This window comes from Grampus griseus (genome assembly GCF_964374135.1).
Source record: "Grampus griseus genome assembly, chromosome: 16".
Lineage (NCBI taxonomy): Eukaryota > Metazoa > Chordata > Mammalia > Artiodactyla > Delphinidae > Grampus > Grampus griseus.
Window position 1 is genome coordinate 28,845,338 of NC_139010.1, and position 18,886 is coordinate 28,864,223.

At 41.9% G+C, this 18,886-nt stretch overlaps 1 protein-coding gene across 1 annotated transcript; it reads left to right on the forward strand.

Annotated features, from left to right (window-relative positions):
• Positions 1 to 3,423: 3,423 nt before the first annotated feature.
• VDAC2 (voltage dependent anion channel 2) lies at positions 3,424 to 18,580 on the forward strand. Its single transcript, XM_082673209.1, has 10 exons — positions 3,424 to 3,563; positions 3,768 to 3,822; positions 4,910 to 4,978; positions 5,850 to 5,899; positions 9,020 to 9,172; positions 9,269 to 9,321; positions 10,287 to 10,514; positions 11,824 to 11,974; positions 14,738 to 14,795; positions 18,360 to 18,580. The coding sequence occupies exons 2-10, from the start codon at positions 3,792 to 3,794 to the stop codon at positions 18,449 to 18,451; spliced, it is 885 nt and encodes a 294-aa protein (XP_082529335.1). The 5' UTR covers positions 3,424 to 3,563; positions 3,768 to 3,791; the 3' UTR covers positions 18,452 to 18,580.
• The last annotated feature ends 306 nt before the right edge of the window (positions 18,581 to 18,886 follow it).

Genomic DNA, 18,886 nt, shown 5'->3' on the forward strand with positions numbered 1-18,886 from the left:
CACTCCTCAGGATGTGACACTGTTCAGCACTCCCTCTTCCACCCACTGCTTTCCCACATTGGCTTCCAGGAAAGTACTTCCACTTGAGTTTTCTTTTAGCCTCCTAGCCAGTCTTGTCAGTTTTCTTCATTAGCTCCTCTGCTACTTGCCCCTGAAACAACCAATTCTCCTAAGACTTCTATCTCTATTCCTATCACATTGCTTATTGACTTTAATCACACCCATGATTAGTCATAATTAAAACTAAAATTTTCATGTCAATGTCTCCTCTCCAGACCTGTCTCCTAGACTTCTGCTTATAGGACAGCTGCTTATAGGACAACTCTATTTAGAGTTGGTGGTCCCTGGCTCCTCATACTTATTTGAAATTGAATCATCCTCTTTATCTTCACACTTGTCCCTCTTCCCATAGCCCTTCCAACAATGAGGGAGACCGTTGTCCTCCCAGCTGCTCAAGCCAAAAATGTTGCTCCCAGCCACCCTAGACTCCTCCTTACTTGCTGCTTTCAGGACCTTAGTCATTCGACTCCAGCAAATATCTTTAGACTCATATTGCAATTTTTTTTTTTTCGGTATGCAGGCCTCTCACTGCTGTGGCCTCTCCCGTTGCGGAGCACAGGCTCCGGACGCACAGGCTCAGCGGCTATGACTCACGGGCCTAGCTGCTCCGCGGCATGTGGGATCTTCCCGGACCGGGTCACGAACCCGTGTCCCCTGCATCGGCAGGCGGACTCTCAACCACTGCACCACCAGGGAAGCCCCATCTTGCAAATTTTTCTACAGGTTTTTCCAGCTTTACTTAATTACTTGTGGTTTCCAAGCGATTCTTGCCACTTCAAGCCCCTGTATGGCTTTGCATATGCCTCTTTCTAGAATTTTGCTTTTCCATCCTTGATCTGTTGGCTTTCCAATTTTGATAAGTCCTACTTTCAAACTTTAGTGCAAGCGTCTCCTCAGTCTAACTGTGCCCACAGTACTCTGTGCTTATGTTTAGCATCGTCCTTGCAACTCCTGAATTCTCCATCCTACTTTGTAGGGCAATTCTCCATGGTATTTCTACATGTCTTGTGACAGCTTTTATCTCAAACTATCTTCTTAAGAATGTTCGCATAGCAAACAGCCTTGGGAGGCAGGGGTAGTAACTCCCTCTGGGACAGGAGGCAGAGGGCAGATTTTATTTCCAGAGAAGTATAATAATGTATGTCTCTGGGGCAAAGACTGGGCAGGTTAGCAGCTCCTGATAAGGCAGGAGGTTTTCTGAGCTTAGGATTCCTCAGCTGTGACACAAATGTATGGTGTGCAGTTTCTACCTAGGGTGCTCTGCATTACCCCTGTGGAACACAGAGGGCAAGGGGAACTGATGTGAACATGAAGCTTATGCTGCCTGCTGAGCCATACATAATAAAGTCCTTTGTCTGACCTTCAAGTTTCATGTCTTCTGCCAGCATCTATGAACCTATGAAACTGTGGCAGGCTAACTTGCTAGCTTGCACATAGGGAAAATCTTGGACTCTTCCCAATTCTTGACACCTCTCCACATGCTTGACTGTAAGTGCCTTGAGAGCAAGAGCTGTGTCTGAATGGACTTTGCTTCCCTTGTGGGTGACACAAGGTAGTTGCTTTATAAGCGGTGGCTGCTACTAATGATGTTTCGGTCTAAATGGCTTTGGAGGTAAGCACTCAGATATATTTACTGAATCCAACTTTGAAATAAATTGCCATGATTCTGCTGCTGGTTATTAGATATTGTGTACATTCCTTGGAGTTGTAGAGGGTGAAGGCTCAGATCTGTGTTCTGTGGCACAGTGAAATTCTCTGGGGGTTAAAAATGCTAGATAGTTCACAGGGTGTTAAGCCCTACTGCAGGTAATGAAGGTGGCTGAGCAGAGTCTAGGTTTTTCTGGGAGGTGGTATATTATGCTGCAGTTGTGATGGGATGGCATTCTCTGCCATTAGCCTCACAGTAGCATCAAACATGGCCAGAGCAGACCAGTCCCCTGTGGAACCAGACTGATTTCAGACCAATCTGTCTGAGCTTGAATGAAGGAATTTATCAGTGCTTCTGGTGCTTGAACTTTTAAGAGCAAAGGCTCTTCCCTTCTTCTAACCCTTTGCAATGACTAATCCCAACCATGACTAGGCAAGATTGCTGGCGGGGTTTGCTCGTGGGAGGGAAATCCACCAGGCTGCAGCTTTAATCCGGCTTTGCATTGTGGAAGCCTGTCTAGCTATCCTTTTTTCCTGGTTTAGGAGGAGATGGAACCTTGTCAGCATTTGAGCTGAGGTGGCTTTCAGAGCCAGAGTCAGGGGTCAAAAGGCTTTGCGCATAGTCTATGGCCAAATGGTTATTAAAGACCACTTCATCCCATTTAAACCTATAAATAAACTGGGGTACAAAGGGGATAAATCGCTGATAACTGGCGATCGATTCCGGAGCCTAAATTGACTCTATTTCCATCTCAGTAGACGCCTCACTTTTTCTTATTCCCTTGGCTCCCTCACTCTTCCTGCATACCCAGGGAACTTGAGTGCAGCATTCTAATGCTTGGTCAGCATGATTCCTAAATTTTCTAGCAGGCTTGACTCACTAAGACAGCTCCAGTTCCCTGAGTGTGTAAAGCAGTCCCACCTCTAAGCGAGACGGAGGCGTCAGAAAAGGAACCCTAGGGCGTGAGCCGGGGAAGGGGGGCGTGCGGGGCAAGGCGGGGCACCCTGAGACGTGCTCGTCTGTTTAGGGAGCGGCAACCCAAGAGAGACTCTCAGGTCGAGTCCCGCCCTGCATGGCGATTACACGGTGGTGGGAGGCGGACGAAGGAGGGAGTGCGCAAGGGGCGGGAGGTGCGTCTCTGTGCCCCACTCGTTTCTCCCTGGGCCAGGAGAGAGAGACAGTCTTTCAGAAGCGCACGCTGCACTTGCTCAGTGTAGAAGGGGTAACGCTCAGCTGACTCCCTCCTAGACTGGGGATTGGCTCTGCAGGGTGTGCCAAGCACAGGGTGTACGAAACTCTCCGAAGGGAGTTGGAGAGAAGTACTTGACCCGGGGTACGCGGCGGCGCGCTCAGTCGCGCCCAGTCGCGCTGAGCCCCGCGCAGGCACGCGCCTGAAGCCCCGCCCCGCCCGTGACGAGCGCGCGCGGGGCCTCTGCCCCATCCCTCGCCCGCGCGTTCCCCTCCAAGCTGCCTCCGCCGTTCCCCGCCCCCTCGCCTCAGGGGCTGTCCTCGTAGCTGCCTGACTTGAGGTCCGGCAGCTTCTGCTTTTCCTGCCCCTGCCGAGGGACCGAGGGAGCACACCCCGTGGGCAGCGGTGCTCTCGGAACACGTGGCCATCTCGGAGCAGGTTGGAGTGGGCAGCGGGCGGCGCTGCGGGGACAGGCGCGGTGGGCAGCCCCAGGGGCAGCGGCAGGGTCCTGGCGGGGGGAGGACAGGGTTGCGGCGGGCGGAACGGTGTCTCCTTCATTTCGCCCTCCAGCCGCGGCAGCTGCAGCGGGACGCAGAGCTAGCCGAGCGGCCTCAGCTGCTAGCGGAGCGGCAGCGGTGCCTCCTCCTCCCCCCAGGAGACCACCAGGTACCGCCGCGCCCGCCTCACTCGGACCTTGGGGCCTAGGCCCCGGTGGCCAAGCAGGACGCCTGAGCCGGACTCGGGGTCGGCCCCGACTCCCTAAGATGGCCGCGCTGCCCTGCGGCCCCTCTCCCCTCTGTCTGAGACCCCCTTCTGGTCCCTTGATTCGCCTCTGAGCCCCGCTGACCGCACTTCTTGTCCCTCCCTCAGATCACCTCTCCTCGCGGCCTCGCCATGGCGACCTCCGGACAGACCTGCCCGCGGCGTAAGTAGAGCGATCTCTGCGGGATGGGGCGGCGGTGTCTGGGCAGCCGAAGCCTCCCGACCAGAAAACCGCAGCTTCTTTCCCCCTCTGTCTTCAAGGGCTTGGAAGTTCGCCCCTTTCGGTAGCCATTCCACCGTTTGACTTCCCTGGCTTTGCGGAGGAGGGGCTGGGTGGTTGGATCTCGGATAGCGGGACTGACTAGGCCTGGGGAGCTGGTCTGTGGACGCATTCACGTTCAGCTTTGACGAACTGAGAAGCAGAAAGTTATTAATTATCGGGTTCAGCTTTTGCAGGATTGGATCGGTCACGTTTTTAGAGGAAGTAGTAACCCCCCGTGTGAGGGCGCAAGGTCATTCATTACATGTGCTCCTAAGGGCGTGGACGTGCTATGTAGGATGAATGAGCTGGTGTAACGACCTCAGATTGCTTGCTCTTAAGCCTCACAGCGTGGGCCGAGGACTTGAGTATCATACTAATATGTTTAAAGTGCATTTGATACTTAGTTGATGTAGGCGCTTGAGTGAAACATAAATGGCTGTATTTTTTTTTTTTTTATGTTTCAATATTTAAGTTTCAGAAGTATGACCTATCTTTCTCTTTCTATTTCGGAATATTGGTTTTGATCTCCGTGAGGATACTAAAGGTTGAATAGGGGGGAGAGGGACTTGTCTTAGTTTTTAATCTTATCTCATTTGGTTAAACCACATTCCAGTGAATTTTGGCAGGTATATCTGTATGTACAGATATATACGTGTGTATGTGTTTGATTCTTTGTACTAGTCTCATCCTAGGAAGTGAGGCTACAGGCACTGTGTAAATTTAGGAATAGAAAATATTTTTATATATTTTGGAGGGAATTTTCCAAGTTTGTATAAACACTTAACTGTGATTATCTATTTTAGAAATAAGCCTTTGGTGCTGATACCTCCTTCATGGATCATACTAGACTACAGTGTTATTATAGATTCTAGTGGTATCAAAACTAAGTTGGACTGCTTGGTTTTAAAGGTAGCAGTGGGTCATAAGCTAGTTCTTGGACAGACTGGGAGAACAGGGACGTTAACACTGGAATGTTTCTTCCCACCAGCAATGTGTATTCCTCCATCATATGCTGACCTTGGCAAAGCTGCCAGAGATATATTCAACAAAGGATTTGGTAAGAACTGTTTTAAAAATTTTAGATCTGAAGCGAAAATGTGTGTTTGGATTGCTTAGTGAATTAGTAATTTCTTCAGATTGTAAATATCTTGCTGCAGTAATTCTTCTGTTAGCTACATTTAAGATAACATTTCTTTTAAAAGAGTACTGTAACAATCCACATTTCCCTCCATCCCACATTTCCTCCCTCCATCCCAATTTCCTCCTTTTTTTCATACTTTAGTTCAGGGAGTTTACCTTTGAGAAAAAAAACAATTGTGCTTTCATTTCCTTCGGATGTAGTTTAGGCCTTGGTTGACTAGAATTACGATGTTTTACTGCTTTTGCTTTTATGGTGGTGACTCATAAAGGGTTATGGGTTTCTGCAAATAAATTTGGGTTTTGTTAAAGATTTTGTTCCACACCCCACCCTCCCTATCCTTTAGATTATTTCCCCAGTTGTTCAGATTATTAATTCCAAAGCGAGGTATGCCTTTGAGATAAATGTTCTAAATGCCTGTATCATAATAAACTATTGACTATTCTGATCTTTAAGTTGAATAGATTTTCTGATCTGATGTTTAGGTTTGAAAAGCATGTTTTAATAAATGTTTTGATAAGATGATTTGGAAGCTGTTTTTGAGGGTGGGTGCCAAATACACGCCAACATACTAGGAGAGCTTCATAGAGATGTTCTGTCCTTTACATGTTAGTTTACATAGAATAATTTAATTTGTTTTCATTTAAATATTGTATATCAACACACATTTTTATCCCCCTCTGAATATGTGAAATGTTTCTGGTTTTTGTTTTTTTAAATGTAGTCAGCTGTTGGTATGCATCTTTTATACAAAAAGATCATTTTGTTCTTTTTTGCTCTCTACTTGAAGGTTTTGGGTTGGTGAAATTGGATGTGAAAACAAAGTCATGCAGTGGCGTGGTGAGTGTTAGTTATTTGATAAGTTCTGACGAGCCTTTATACAATTTTTCAACCCATAAGATAGTCATAACTGAAAGATGTCTACACATTTTATCTTAAAGAAGGGGCAAAAGATAATTTCGTTTTAAGGGAATTTTATCTTGATTGTTTTGGCTTTGGATATGATTTCTGATTTTCATGTGGTCTTTTGCCATATTACTTTGTATGCTCAAGGAACTCAGGAAAGACACTGGTCATGTGGGATTCTGTTTACTTAGTAAGGTTGCAAGCTTAAAGGCAGGGAACCTGTTATACTTTTTTGTAACCCCTTCTTTTAATGCCTGTGGAAAACATTAAGAGTTCTGGGCATAAAAATATTCAGTAACTTAATTTGAGTGTACTAATCGTTTATGTAATGGTCATATTCTAGCAGCCCGCCTTGGGGAAGATTTCCACTTGTATTTTGTGAATTTAGAGAGTCCTAAATTTGAGTATTTTTAAAGAGGTTACTATTTTGATATTTGGATGTCTTGATCTTGCCTAACAAACTCCCTCAAAGAGAGTAAAGTAAAATTTAATTTTGTGTAATTTTTTTCTTCTAAAAGTTTTTGTTTGGGGATTGTTTTGGGGATGGGTATAGTGTGTGCATATTGAATATTATTGGTTATTTTGATAAATTCTTCCTACAGTTGTTAACTCCCTTAGTGCATATAACTGGTATTTATTTAATCATTTTGTAGTTTCTCAATGCCTAGACTTGGATTTCTGGGGTTTTATATTGGTCGCATCTGTTTTTTGGTTTCTTTGGTCTGAAAGGAAGCCTGAGTATTTAGTGTGGTTGAGTGACTTACTTGCTCAAGGTAACAGGTTACAGAGCAGTGACTTAGTGTTTGTTTTGTGTTCCCTCTCTTAACCTATTGCCCCTTATAAACCACTTGCTGTGTATTTGCTGAAACACAAAAGGCTTTCTAAAAGTAGAAGACTCAATTCTTGTATTTAAAAAGCTTGCTTGCTGGCTGGAGAGACAAAATAAACTTTAAAGTAGGGAACAGTCAGAGCAGTATATCTAGTACTAGATTGTTTGATAAATCAAAATCTTTGTTGGAAAGGAAAGGCTTATTGTGGATAGGAATTTTATAAAATTAAGCTTAAGAACATGAAGGATATATAAGAGCTTGATTAGATATGGTATATTTTAATTTACATTTAATGTATGTAATTCAAAAACATGGTACTGATCTTGTAATATGTCCCTGGCCCCAAATAGTCGCAGTCGCATTTCTCACCTGAACTGCAACGATGTCTGGGCCACTGCAGAAGGTAGAAGCCTAAATATCTTGGTGAGGAGTGAAAGGGAGGGTATAAGCTCCACCAGTGGTATCATCTGACCCATTTCTGGTCCCAGATCACAGTGTGATCTTCTTGGTTTTGTGTCTTGAGGACTCCTTGGCATGTACTTGGCATGTATATAAGCTGGCTCAGTCTGTGGACTGATGGGTGGCAGTGGGTGGGGCCTTAAGAATCATTAATCATTGTCACTCAGGACTAAAAATAGCTACTCATACACATTTGCATTTCAATTATCTGTTAGAACAGGCTCCATATATATTATATTGTTTTAGTAATGCATTCCTGTTGTGTAGAGCATGTGAAAATGTGCAAAGCTTTCAAAGTCTTAGTCCAATTTAATCCTCCAGAAGTAAGTTTTGTTATTACAGTTGAGGTAACTGAGACCCAGAAAAGTGTCTTCCTCAGTGTTACTCATTTAGTAAATGCCAGGCAGAACTGGATGTCAGGACTCCTAATTTCATATCCAGTGTTCTTCCCTAACACAATTTGGTGCTTTTTAGTATGGGCATGAGTGCCAAGCTTTGACTTGAAATTTCTGTTACTGAAAGCATCTAATTTCAGGAGATTGTATATAAGACCTAAAGAATTGAGTCTGTTTCACGGCAGAGCGATAGTTACACAAATGCTCTGTTTTCTAAGTGAAGGATGATTGGTCTTTTCTCCTTTTGATAGAGTTTTTGGTATTTCCTCATTCTGCAGGTATCACAATTTCAGGTCGAAGGCTTTTCTTTATTAGTTCAGATCAGCCATCTTTAAATTTGGCTTTCCAATGACCTTAAGAGTATAACCATCATTAGCAGTCAGATCAGAACCCTCAAAGGGCATTTTTAACATTTTATCTTGGAAGATTTCAGTTGCTTGCCTGTATACTAAGCTCTGAAAGGTTAGATTTCTGGATTATCTGTAGCAGATTTTGAATTTCAGATAAGCCCTCTCCATATTATGCCTTCCTTTTCAGTTGGTGTGCAATTAGGGATTGGCAAGTTATTTATATTTGCTACAAACATAAGATTATATAGTACATTTCAAATTGATCACTGCATAGGTTGTTTTTTCTACTAATATCATCTGTTGTACAGAGTATAGTTTATATTATGCATGATATAAATCAGTTATAGAGTAAATCTCCTATAATTTCCCTCCCCGTTTTTTTTTTTTTTTAATGAGAATGTAAAGATGGTTGGGAAGGCATTAAACCTGATGAAGACTCTTTATGTCAGAAACAGAATATTGAGGTTACCAAAGAATTAAAAAAAAAAAATCTTTTGTGGCATAGATTCTTACAGTGGGGTGCTTTCCTTTTAAGGATTTTCAGGAACCATTTCATAGTAAATTGTGTATAAACTCAGATTTTAATGAAGGGGGTCTGTGATTAGCCATACTGACCTATTTAGTGTCTCATTCAATATCAGGCAGATTGGAAGCAGTACTAAAACATCCATCCTCCCCCACTGATTTTTTTTGAATCCCAAATAAAATCACCTTAGCAGAAGTTTCCTTAAAAGTCATATAGTTTGTTGTTCACTTGAGAATCAGATACAAGTAACTTTTGATCCATTGGTTGGAAATGTCAGCAGTAGTAAGATGTAGTCAGTAACTTACAGGCTAATTTGTCACTGTTGTATATGCTCAGTAGCAGAGGGTAGGAGTGTTTGGGAAACTAGAAAAAAGAGGATTAGTGAAATTATTGTGTTTCAGTGGGGTTTTGTGTGTGTGTGTGTGTGTGTAAATTAGGAAGTGGATTCTTCTAGGCTTACGAGAAAGTTCCTGAAGTTTGTCTTGTCTTCTTAGGAATTCTCAACATCTGGTTCATCTAATACAGACACTGGTAAAGTTACCGGGACCTTGGAGACCAAATATAAATGGTGTGAGTATGGTCTGACTTTCACAGAAAAGTGGAACACTGATAATACTCTGGGAACAGAAATCGCTATTGAAGACCAGGTAACATTTGAAAATGTGCTGTAGTATTAATTATTTTATTTTTGTATTTCAAAAAAGAAATAAAGCTGAAAACAAATTCTTTTTCTCTCAAAATAGATTTGTCAAGGTTTGAAACTGACATTTGATACCACCTTTTCACCAAACACGGGGTAAGCATGGCATTTTTATCTGCTTTAAATTGAAAAGCATTCTTCTTTGGTATATTTAAGAAAGGTGCACATTCAGGTGCCTTGTGGTGGTGAATTTCTGTTTCTGCCTTTGGAGCATGAGCAGTATGGTTGTTGACTTGCCTTCAAATATTTGCCTCTTATTGTGACACTAACTTGGGTACCTAACATGTTTTTTATAGGCTTTTGTGACTGATAACCAGTTCTGCAAAGCAGTCTTCCTATGGTGGTGGTGGTCCAGTCGCCCCTTGTGCCTTTTAGTTTATTGAGCCATGTTTTTTTTTTTTACCTCTTATGATTATCTTGCTATCTCTTATACAGGCATACCTTGGAGATATTGCAGGTTTGGTTCCAAACCACTGCAATAAAGTGAATATTGTAAAAAAGCGACTCATACGGATTTTTTGGTTTCCCAGTGCATATAAAAGTTATGTTTACACTATACTGTTGTCTGTTAAGTGTGCAGTAGCATTATGTTGGGGAAAAAAACAATGTACATACCTTAATTAAAAAGTACTTTATTTCTAAAATATACCAACGATCATCTGAGCCTTCACCAAGTCGTAGTAGTAACATCAGAAGATCAGTGACCACAGATCACTGTTAACAAATAAAATAATAATAATAAAGTTTGAAATATAATGAGAACTACCAGAATGTGACAACAGCAACACAAAGTGAACAAATGCTGTTGGAAAAAAACACCCAAACAGATCTGCTTGGTGCAGGATTGCTACAAACCCTCAATTGCTACAAACCCTGCTACAAACAGGTGCGGGGGGGAGGGAAACACAGTAAAGTGAACTGCAGTAAAACAATGAAGTGTGCCTGTACTCCCCAGTTACAGTGAGGTTCATTTAAATCTGTTTTGTGCCCTCTATGCAGAAGTTATGTCTGTAAATCTTTCCCACTGACATCAGTTTTAAGACAGTTTGTTCTTTTTCCAGAAAGAAAAGTGGTAAAATCAAGTCTTCTTACAAGAGGGAATGTATGAACCTTGGTTGTGATGTTGACTTTGATTTTGCTGGACCTGCAATCCACGGTTCAGCAGTCTTTTGTTATGAGGGCTGGCTTGCTGGGTACCAGATGACCTTTGACAGTGCCAAATCAAAGCTGACAAGAAATAACTTTGCAGTGGGCTACAGGACTGGGGACTTCCAGCTACACACTAATGTGTGAGTATTTCTTTTGTGGAATATTATGATGTAGGACCTCAAAGTGGTATTGATGTCTCCTGTCATCTCCTGTGAATCTGAGTACAACCTAAAGGAATTTTCTTAACATAAAAAGATCATCCTTGGGCATTTCTAGAATGCCCTTCAGAAGTGTACAGTAAAAACCATTAGTCTGAGTTTTGGTGCTGAGAGAGTAAATGTTCATTTCACATGAGGCTTGATGTGCTTTGGATTTTTAGAAGAGGCTAAGATGGGAGTTCCTTGGTGGTCTAGTGGTTAGGATTTGGAGCTTTCACTGCCGTGGCCCGGGTTCTGTCCCCGGTCAGGGAACTGAGATTCCACAAGCTGCATGGTATGGCCAAAAAAAAAAGGCTAAGACATTGCCAAACTCTATGTGCATTCATTTGACTTCATTGTCTGTGATGTGTGAGGTGCTCATTTGATAGGATTACCTAAAATGTATAGAGTTTTTACCTAACCCAAATTAAATGTATATGTAGAAAGGACTTAAAAAGAATTTTTTCCCTTATAAAAATGATGCATTGGTATATAACAGAAGTACAAAGAAGAAAACAAAAATGTTTCATAATCCCACCGTCTAGACATATAACTTTTGTTAATTGTTAATGCTTTGGTGTTTCATCTTTTTATATGTGTGTATATAAAATACATACCAAAAAGGCTGTTTTTAACCTCCCCCACCTTAATACATTTTGATCATTTTCCTATAGCATTATGTATTCTTAGTGATGGTTAGTGGCTGCATGATAATTTTTATAGATATACCATGATTGATTTGACCAATCCCTGTTTTTGGACATAAGTTGGGAAAAGTCCTTTGATGACATTAAAAAAAATTTTTTTATTTATTTAGTTTTGGCTGTGTTGGGTCTCCGTTGCTGTACGTGGGCTTTCTCTAATTGCGGTGAGCGGGGGCTGCTCTTCATTTCAGTGCGCGAGCTTCTCATCGCGGTGGCTTCTCCTTTCGCGGCGCACAGGCTCTAGGTGTGTGGGCTCTAGAGTGCAGGCTCAGTAGTTGTGGCGTATGGGCTTGGCTGCTCCGCAGCATGTGGGATCTTCCTGGACCAGGGCTCGAACCCATGTCCCTTGCATTGGCAGATGGATTCTTAACCACTGCGCCACCAGGGAAGCCCCGAAAAGACCTTGTAAAACTAAAGTTTTCAGTGGAACACTAGAGACCCATGTAAGCAGTGGCTTTTATTTAAATGTAATGCTACAGTATCAGCCTTGTGCCTTAGACATTATTACATTGTCTAGTCTAGGTTGACTAATTTAAAATATCTTATAGCAATGATGGGACAGAATTTGGAGGATCAATTTATCAGAAAGTATGTGAAGATCTTGACACTTCAGTAAACCTTGCTTGGACATCAGGAACCAACTGTACTCGCTTTGGCATTGCAGCTAAATATCAGTTGGATCCCACTGCTTCCATTTCTGTGAGTACTGCTGTGGGCTTAGAATGGGATTTTGGTTGTGGGACTTAATCTTTGGGTATATTGGATTGTGTTGAATATTTGAACTGTGGTTCACACAATTCCCAGTTTACACACAGATTGGGACTAGAACTCGGGAATGCTGCTTTTTTTTGTTGAGACAGAGATGTTTGCTATCCAGGCCACAGGAGTTTGTTTAAATTAACTTCAAAAGTTGTTGAAGTAGTGTAGATAATAACTATGAGGGCCAAGCCTGTCCAAGCCCAGGGAAGCCAGTATTTTGGGCCCTGGGCAGTTCGCATTCTGGTTGGAAGGTAATAGTACTTTGTTACTTTGTGTTTGTCTTTAATGGTTTACAAAATATCTTCAGATTTGATCTGAGCAGCCAGTGGTACACATGCTGTTTTGCAAGTGAAGAAACCAAAGCTTGGAGAGAGGAATGACGTAGACCACAGCTAGGGAAGGAAGGAAAGAGAGGTAGGGCCAGGACTGGACTTGCATGTCTTTTGATTTCCCTTCTGTCTAGGGTGACTAGGTAGCTCATCCTGCTTTGCCTGGGACTATCCCAACTTTAGCACTGAAAGTCCTGCATCCCAGGAACTCCCTCCCCTCTATTGTGGGTTGGTTGGGTTGCATGGCCACCCTAGTCCTGTCCTTATACTCTTTCTGCTATTTCTTCCTTCAGTCATAGTGGATTGTGGTAGGGGGGAGTACAGTGTCTGAGGGTATAGAGCGCTGGCTCCAGTTTCAGGCAGATCAGCAGCTCTTCCTGTGTGTTAGTTGCTTACAGGTCAGACACCGTATGTACTAGAATGAAAGAGTTAAACCTTCCGTGAGAGTTATTTCTGTTACATAAAGTCATCTTCATTCCTGAGGACGATATGTTTTGATAATTTAGGCAGTTAAGTTTTAGCCCCATTCTTGTTTTAGCTTAGCAGAGTTGTAATCAGAGAGAATGAGAAGCACCCGGAATGCTTTTCCTGTTGGCAAGGCAGTGATTCATTTATTTTTCCCTTCTCTATTTCTGACTACACTGTAGCAGTAAAATCCTCAGGATTCACACAGCACACTGTGCTGCGGTAGCTACATTGCTATTCTCTTCAAATATATGTCTATGGCACCATCACAGGTTTAATGCCAGCAGAAGATGCAGCTCTCTCACAGTCTAAAATGGGAAGGCAGCTTGGGACCTGTGTGCCAGTGAGTGACTTCTGGGGATTAGTTTGGAAAACTATTGAATATTTAGCATGGTCCGCCTAAGTAGTGCTGCTGTTACCCTAATCAAGCATCACCCAGGAAGCATTGCATAATGCTCCATTAGTTTCATGGTTGACTCCTAAAATAGTAGGAGCTATTTTATTGTTTGGGGCTCTTAATTTGTTTGGCAAAAGATGGTTGCTAGTGGGGCATTTCTTCCTTAGACAAATAACTCACATGGTCATTGGTGGCTCATGAAGACTTGGCTGTAGTGCCAAGTGAATACAAGTTTTGTTTCTGTGACTTTTGCCTGTATAGTTGGATCATTTCTCTCTCAATTGGGCTGTTTTGATATACATTACAAAAGAGTGTAGACATCAAATCATTTCCAAGTCTGTTTTTTTTTTTTTTTTTTGCGGTACGCGGGCCTCTCACTGTTGTGGCCTCTCCCGTTACGGAGCACAGGCTCCGGACGCGCAGGCTCAGCGGCCATGGCTCACGGGCCCAGCTGCTCCGCGGCATGTGGGATCTTCCCGGACCGGGGCACCAACCCATGTCCCCTGCATTGGCAGGCGGACTCTCAACCACTGCGCCACCAGGGAATCCCCCAAGTCTGTTTTGATCCCAGAGGCTGTTTGTTACCTTTTTATTACCATAGCACTCAAAATGCTGAAGAGCAAAGTTACCTGACTAGGCAACCTAAGCCATGGAGAGCAGGGTGAGATGCCCCCATTTACAGCCTTAGGCCTCTGGTATGGCTTAAGTGATGTCAGTAGTGGGAGAGAATGGAGCTCGAAGCTTCTCCTGACCATGTCTTCCTCTCCAGGATTCCTTCCAGCCCTTGAAAGTCTGTGACTAAAATCCTAAAATATTAGAATTGTACAAGGAGGGAAGGGGTCTGGATTGGTAAATGATGCTCCTTTGGAACGCCTTCTTAAGTACCGTCTAGTTATATACAGCCAAGACTCAAGGGCATTAATGAGAGGTGTGAGAAAGTGAGGTGAAGGAGTTGTAGTCAGTCTCTTTCTTCAGAGGAAGTGCTTGTCATTTGGAGATTTAGAACATGCATGGTTTAAATTCTTTAGGAATACCCCTGAAAGTAGTGTCGTAGTCACAAAATTAAACTATACATACACATGCCATACTTTGAGGGTGGTGTGTGTGTCAATGTCATGTAGTTAGTGAGCCTGGTGAACTTCCATTACCCACATTCTGGTATGGTCTTATGTGCTAGATTAGACTCAACAAGGACAGTTTTTTTTTTGTTTTGTTTTTGTTTTTTAAGGACAGTTTTTATGAGAGTGCTTAGGCTTTTGTGCTATATGGACAGTTTGGGGTCTGTGGACACATCCCAAAAGATTGCAAGAGTTTTGTGTCCTGCTGACAATTTGAATTTAGTGGATGAGGATTAAGTGGCACCTAGTTTTCGCTTAGCTTAATACAATATTAAATTTTATTAACTCTTGTGGAAAAGTGAATGTGTCATAATTGTATGATAGGGAAACACCCAGGGGCTTTGTCCCTCCATTCAAAAATTTGTCTTACATTTGTTTTTGCATTTTATCTTAGGCAAAAGTCAACAATTCTAGTTTAATTGGAGTGGGCTACACTCAGACTCTGAGGCCTGGTAAGTATTAAGGATTGTTCTGATAGTGGTTTCAAAATTAGTTTCATTTCTCAGCTTCTTTTTATTTATTTATTTTTTAAATGGAAACTTTTGAGTTTATGCTTTAAAAGGCAGTATTAAGAGAATGAAGACATACCATAGACTGAGAAAAATGTTTGCAAATCATACAAAGGACTTGTACCCATAACATGTAAAGAACTTTTAAAACTCATTAATAACTATGACAAACAACCCAATCAAAAAATGGCAAAAGACTTGCAAAGACATTTATATGAAGACATACAAATAGCTAATTAGCACAGGAAAAGGTGCTCAGTGTCATTAGTCATTAAGTAACTGTAAATTAAAACCACAGTGAAATACCACTGCTACCCACTAGAATCGATATAATAAATCATTAGAAAATAACAAGTGTAGATGAAGATAGGGAGAAGTTAGAGCCCTCATACAGTGCTGGCATGCACATAAAATATTACAGACACTTTAGAAAACAGACTGTTAGATTTTTTTTTTAAATAGATCTTTCTTGGAGTATAATTTCTTCATAATACCATGTTAGTTTCTGTTGCACAACAAAGCGAATCAGCCATATGCATACATATCTCCCCATATCCCCTCCCTCTTGAGCCTCCCTCCCATCCTTCCTATCCCACTCCTCCAGGTCATCACAGAGCACTGAGCCGATCTCCCTGTGCTATGCTGCTGCTTCCCACCAGCCGTTTTACATTTGGTAGTGTATATATGTTGAAACTTCTCTCACTTCGTCCCAGCTTCGCCCTCCTACCCCATGTCATCAAGTCCGTTCTCTTATGTCTACCTCTTTATTCCTGCCCTGCAACCAGATTCATCAGTACCATTTTTTCTTTTTTTTTAAGATTCCATATGTATGCTTTAGCATATGGTATTTGTTTTTCTCTTTCTGACTTACTTCACTCTGTATGACAGACTCTAGGTCCATCTACCTCACTGCAAATAACTCAATTTCGTTTCTTTTTATGACTGAGTAATATTCCATTGTATATATGTGCCACATCTTCTTCATCCATTCATCTGTCGATGGACATCTAGGTTGGTTCTATGTCCTGGCTATTGTAAATGGTGCTCGCAGTGAACATTGGGGTGCATGTGTCTGGTTTTCTCAGGGTATATGCCCAGTAGTGGGATTGCTGGGTCATATGGTAGTTCTATTTTTAGTTTTTTAAGGAACCTCCATACTGTCCTCCATAGTGGTTGTATCAATTTACATTCCCACCAACAGTGCAAGAGGGTTCCCTTTTCACCACACCCTTTCCAGCATTGATTGTTTTTAGCTTTTGATAATGGCCATTCTGACCAGTGTGAGGTGATACCTCATTGCAGTTTTGACTTGCTTTTCTCTAATAATTACTGGTGTTGAGCATCTTTTCATGTGCCTCTTGGCCATCTGTATGTCTTCCTTGGTGAAATGTCTATTTAGGTCTTCTGCTCATTTTTTTTTTTTTTTTTTGCCGTACGCGGGCCTCTCACTGTTGTGGCCTCTCCCGTTACGGAGCACAGGCTCCGGACGCGCAGGCTCAGCGGCCATGGCTCACGGGCCCAGCCGCTCCATGGCATGTGGGATCTTCCCAGACTGGGGCACGAACCCGTGTCCCCTGCATCAGCAGGCGGACTCTCAACCACTGCGCCACCAGGGAAGCGCTCCTCTTCTGCTCATTTTTTAACTGGATTGTTTGTTTTTTTGATATTAAGCTCCATGAGCTGTTTGTATATTTTGAGGTTAATCCTTTGTTGTTTCAATTGCAGATATTTTCTCCCATTCTGAGGGTTGTCTTTTTGTCCTGTTTATGGTTTCCTTTGCTGCACAAAAAGTTTAATTAAGTCCCATTTGTTTCTTTTTGTTTTTATTTCTGTTACTCTAGGAGGTGGGTCAAAAAAGATCTTGCTGTGGTTTATGTCAAAGAGTGTTTTTCCTCTAAAAGTTTTATAGTGTCTGGTCTTACATTCAAGTCTTTAATCCATTTGGAGTTTATTTTTGTGTATGGTGTTAGGTAGTGTTCTAACTTCATTCTTTTACATGTAGCTGTCCAGTTTTCCCAGCACCACTTATTGAAGAGGCTGTCTTTTCTCCACTGTATGTTCTTGCCTCCTTTGTCATAAATTAGGTGTCAGTATGTGCGTGGGTTTATCTTTGGGCATTCTATCCTGTACCATTGATCTATATTTCTGTTTTTGTGCCAGTACCATACTGTCTTGATTACTGTAGGTTTGTGGTATAGTTTGAAGTTGGGGAGCCTGATTCCTCCAACTCGTTTGTCTTTCTCAAGATTCAGCTGCTTCTTTTCCAAACCTTTCAAGCATACAGAAGAATTGACAGAAAGTACAGTGAACACATGTTTACCTTTTGCCACAGTTTTTTATTCCTTTCCTTTTTTTTTTTATGGTGGGCTGTTTGGGAATTGCAGCTATCATGACATTTCCCTAAATGCTTCAGCATGCATCTCCTCAGAATAAGAACATTGTCCTGCATAACCACAATACTGTTATCACACCTGAGAAAGTTAACAGTGATTCCATATTATTACTTAATATCCGTTCTCTATTTACTTTCCTCACTTGTACCTGAAATGTCTTGTAGTAATTTTTATTTCTCCAGTCATAGTTCACTCATTGCTTTGGTTGTTTGGTCTCTATAGTCTCATTTACTTTACATAGTATTTTTGAGCCTTGCTGTGTTTTCTGGAGCAGTACTTCTCAAATACCAGTGTGTGCATGAATCACCGTGGGAATCTTATTAAAATACATAGGTCTGGGGCGAGGGGTTCTGACTTTCTAACAAGCTCTTAGGTGATGCCAGTGTTGCTGGTTCTTGAACCACCAGTTGAAGAGCAAGGTTCGAAAGCACTTGGAACTTTTTCCCCAGACTTTTTGACTGTTTTGAAACCTAAAGAAAAGAATGGTACCACGAACACTCATACCTTCCCCACGTTGACCAATTACTAACATTTATTTTGTTTTTATTATCTCTCCATGTCTCTATACATAATCCTTCTTTTCTTTTTTCCCCACATATCTTTATGAATTATTTAAATGTTTTCCAAGCACATAGACACATCAGCCCTAGCATACATATCATGAGAGTAAGACATTTTTAACTGCATCATTATAAAGGCATCATAACTATAATACTGTTTTCACAGCTAAGGGAATTAACAGTTTGAAATTATACCTAATATATAGTATATATTTGGATTTCTGCACTTGTCCCAAGTGTCTCTTAATTGTAGCTTTTCCTTTCCAGGATCCAGTTATGGTTGTCATTTAGTCTGGATAGTGTATTGAACATGATTGTATTTTCCAGAGCTGTTTGAGCTTTATTATGAAGTTCTTATGCTCTGGGACTTGATTCCTTCCTTACTGTGGATGTGCAAATGAATTGTCTGGTGTCTCAGATACTCCCAAGCGCCCTCTGGTGGCTGGCACTAGTAGGTCATCTGACAAGCTGAGGAAAAGTGACAGGTTGTGGCGTGACTGCAGACTCCCATGAGGTGTTTCAGGCACTTGATAGTTGTCTGCTTTTGTTTACAGGTGTGAAGCTTACACTGTCTGCTCTGGTAGATGGGAAGAGCATTAATGCTGGAGGCCACAAACTTGGGCTTGCCCTGGAGCTGGAGGCTTAATCCAGCTGAAAGAAACCTCTGGGAATGGACATCAGAAGATTTGGCCTTAATATATTTCCAGTGTGACCAGCAGGCTTCCCCCCCACCCCCACCCAAGAAGGTGATCAAAACAAAGGATGATCTAAACAAGAGCTGTATTTTAAATATTTAGGCAGTTACTTGTTAGCTGGTTTCTAGTTGAATTGGTTATCTATCTAGTTACCAATGCTGCAGTCATGCAGTCACCTATACATTATTTAAATGTATTTAACTGTTAAATGCGCTACCCACCAATAATGAAATAGACCTTTATGAAAACTGTGCAATTGTGTGCATGTTTGTTTTTATGTTTCTTTTAACATTGAATATTGCCATTGAATGAGATGGATCAGTGGATGTTTTAAGATGAGGTTAAAATTTTTTGTTAATTTCAACCATCATTAGAATTACTTTTGG

Bases quoted from the DNA above. Each gene is read 5' to 3' on its own strand.
- VDAC2 (XM_082673209.1), top strand. From the start codon at position 3,792: ATGGCGACCTCCGGACAGACCTGCCCGCGGC. The intron at 9,173-9,268 runs GTAACATTTGAA...CTCTCAAAATAG, and splicing joins AAATCGCTATTGAAGACCAG to ATTTGTCAAGGTTTGAAACT. The intron at 9,322-10,286 runs GTAAGCATGGCA...TTCTTTTTCCAG, and splicing joins ACCTTTTCACCAAACACGGG to AAAGAAAAGTGGTAAAATCA.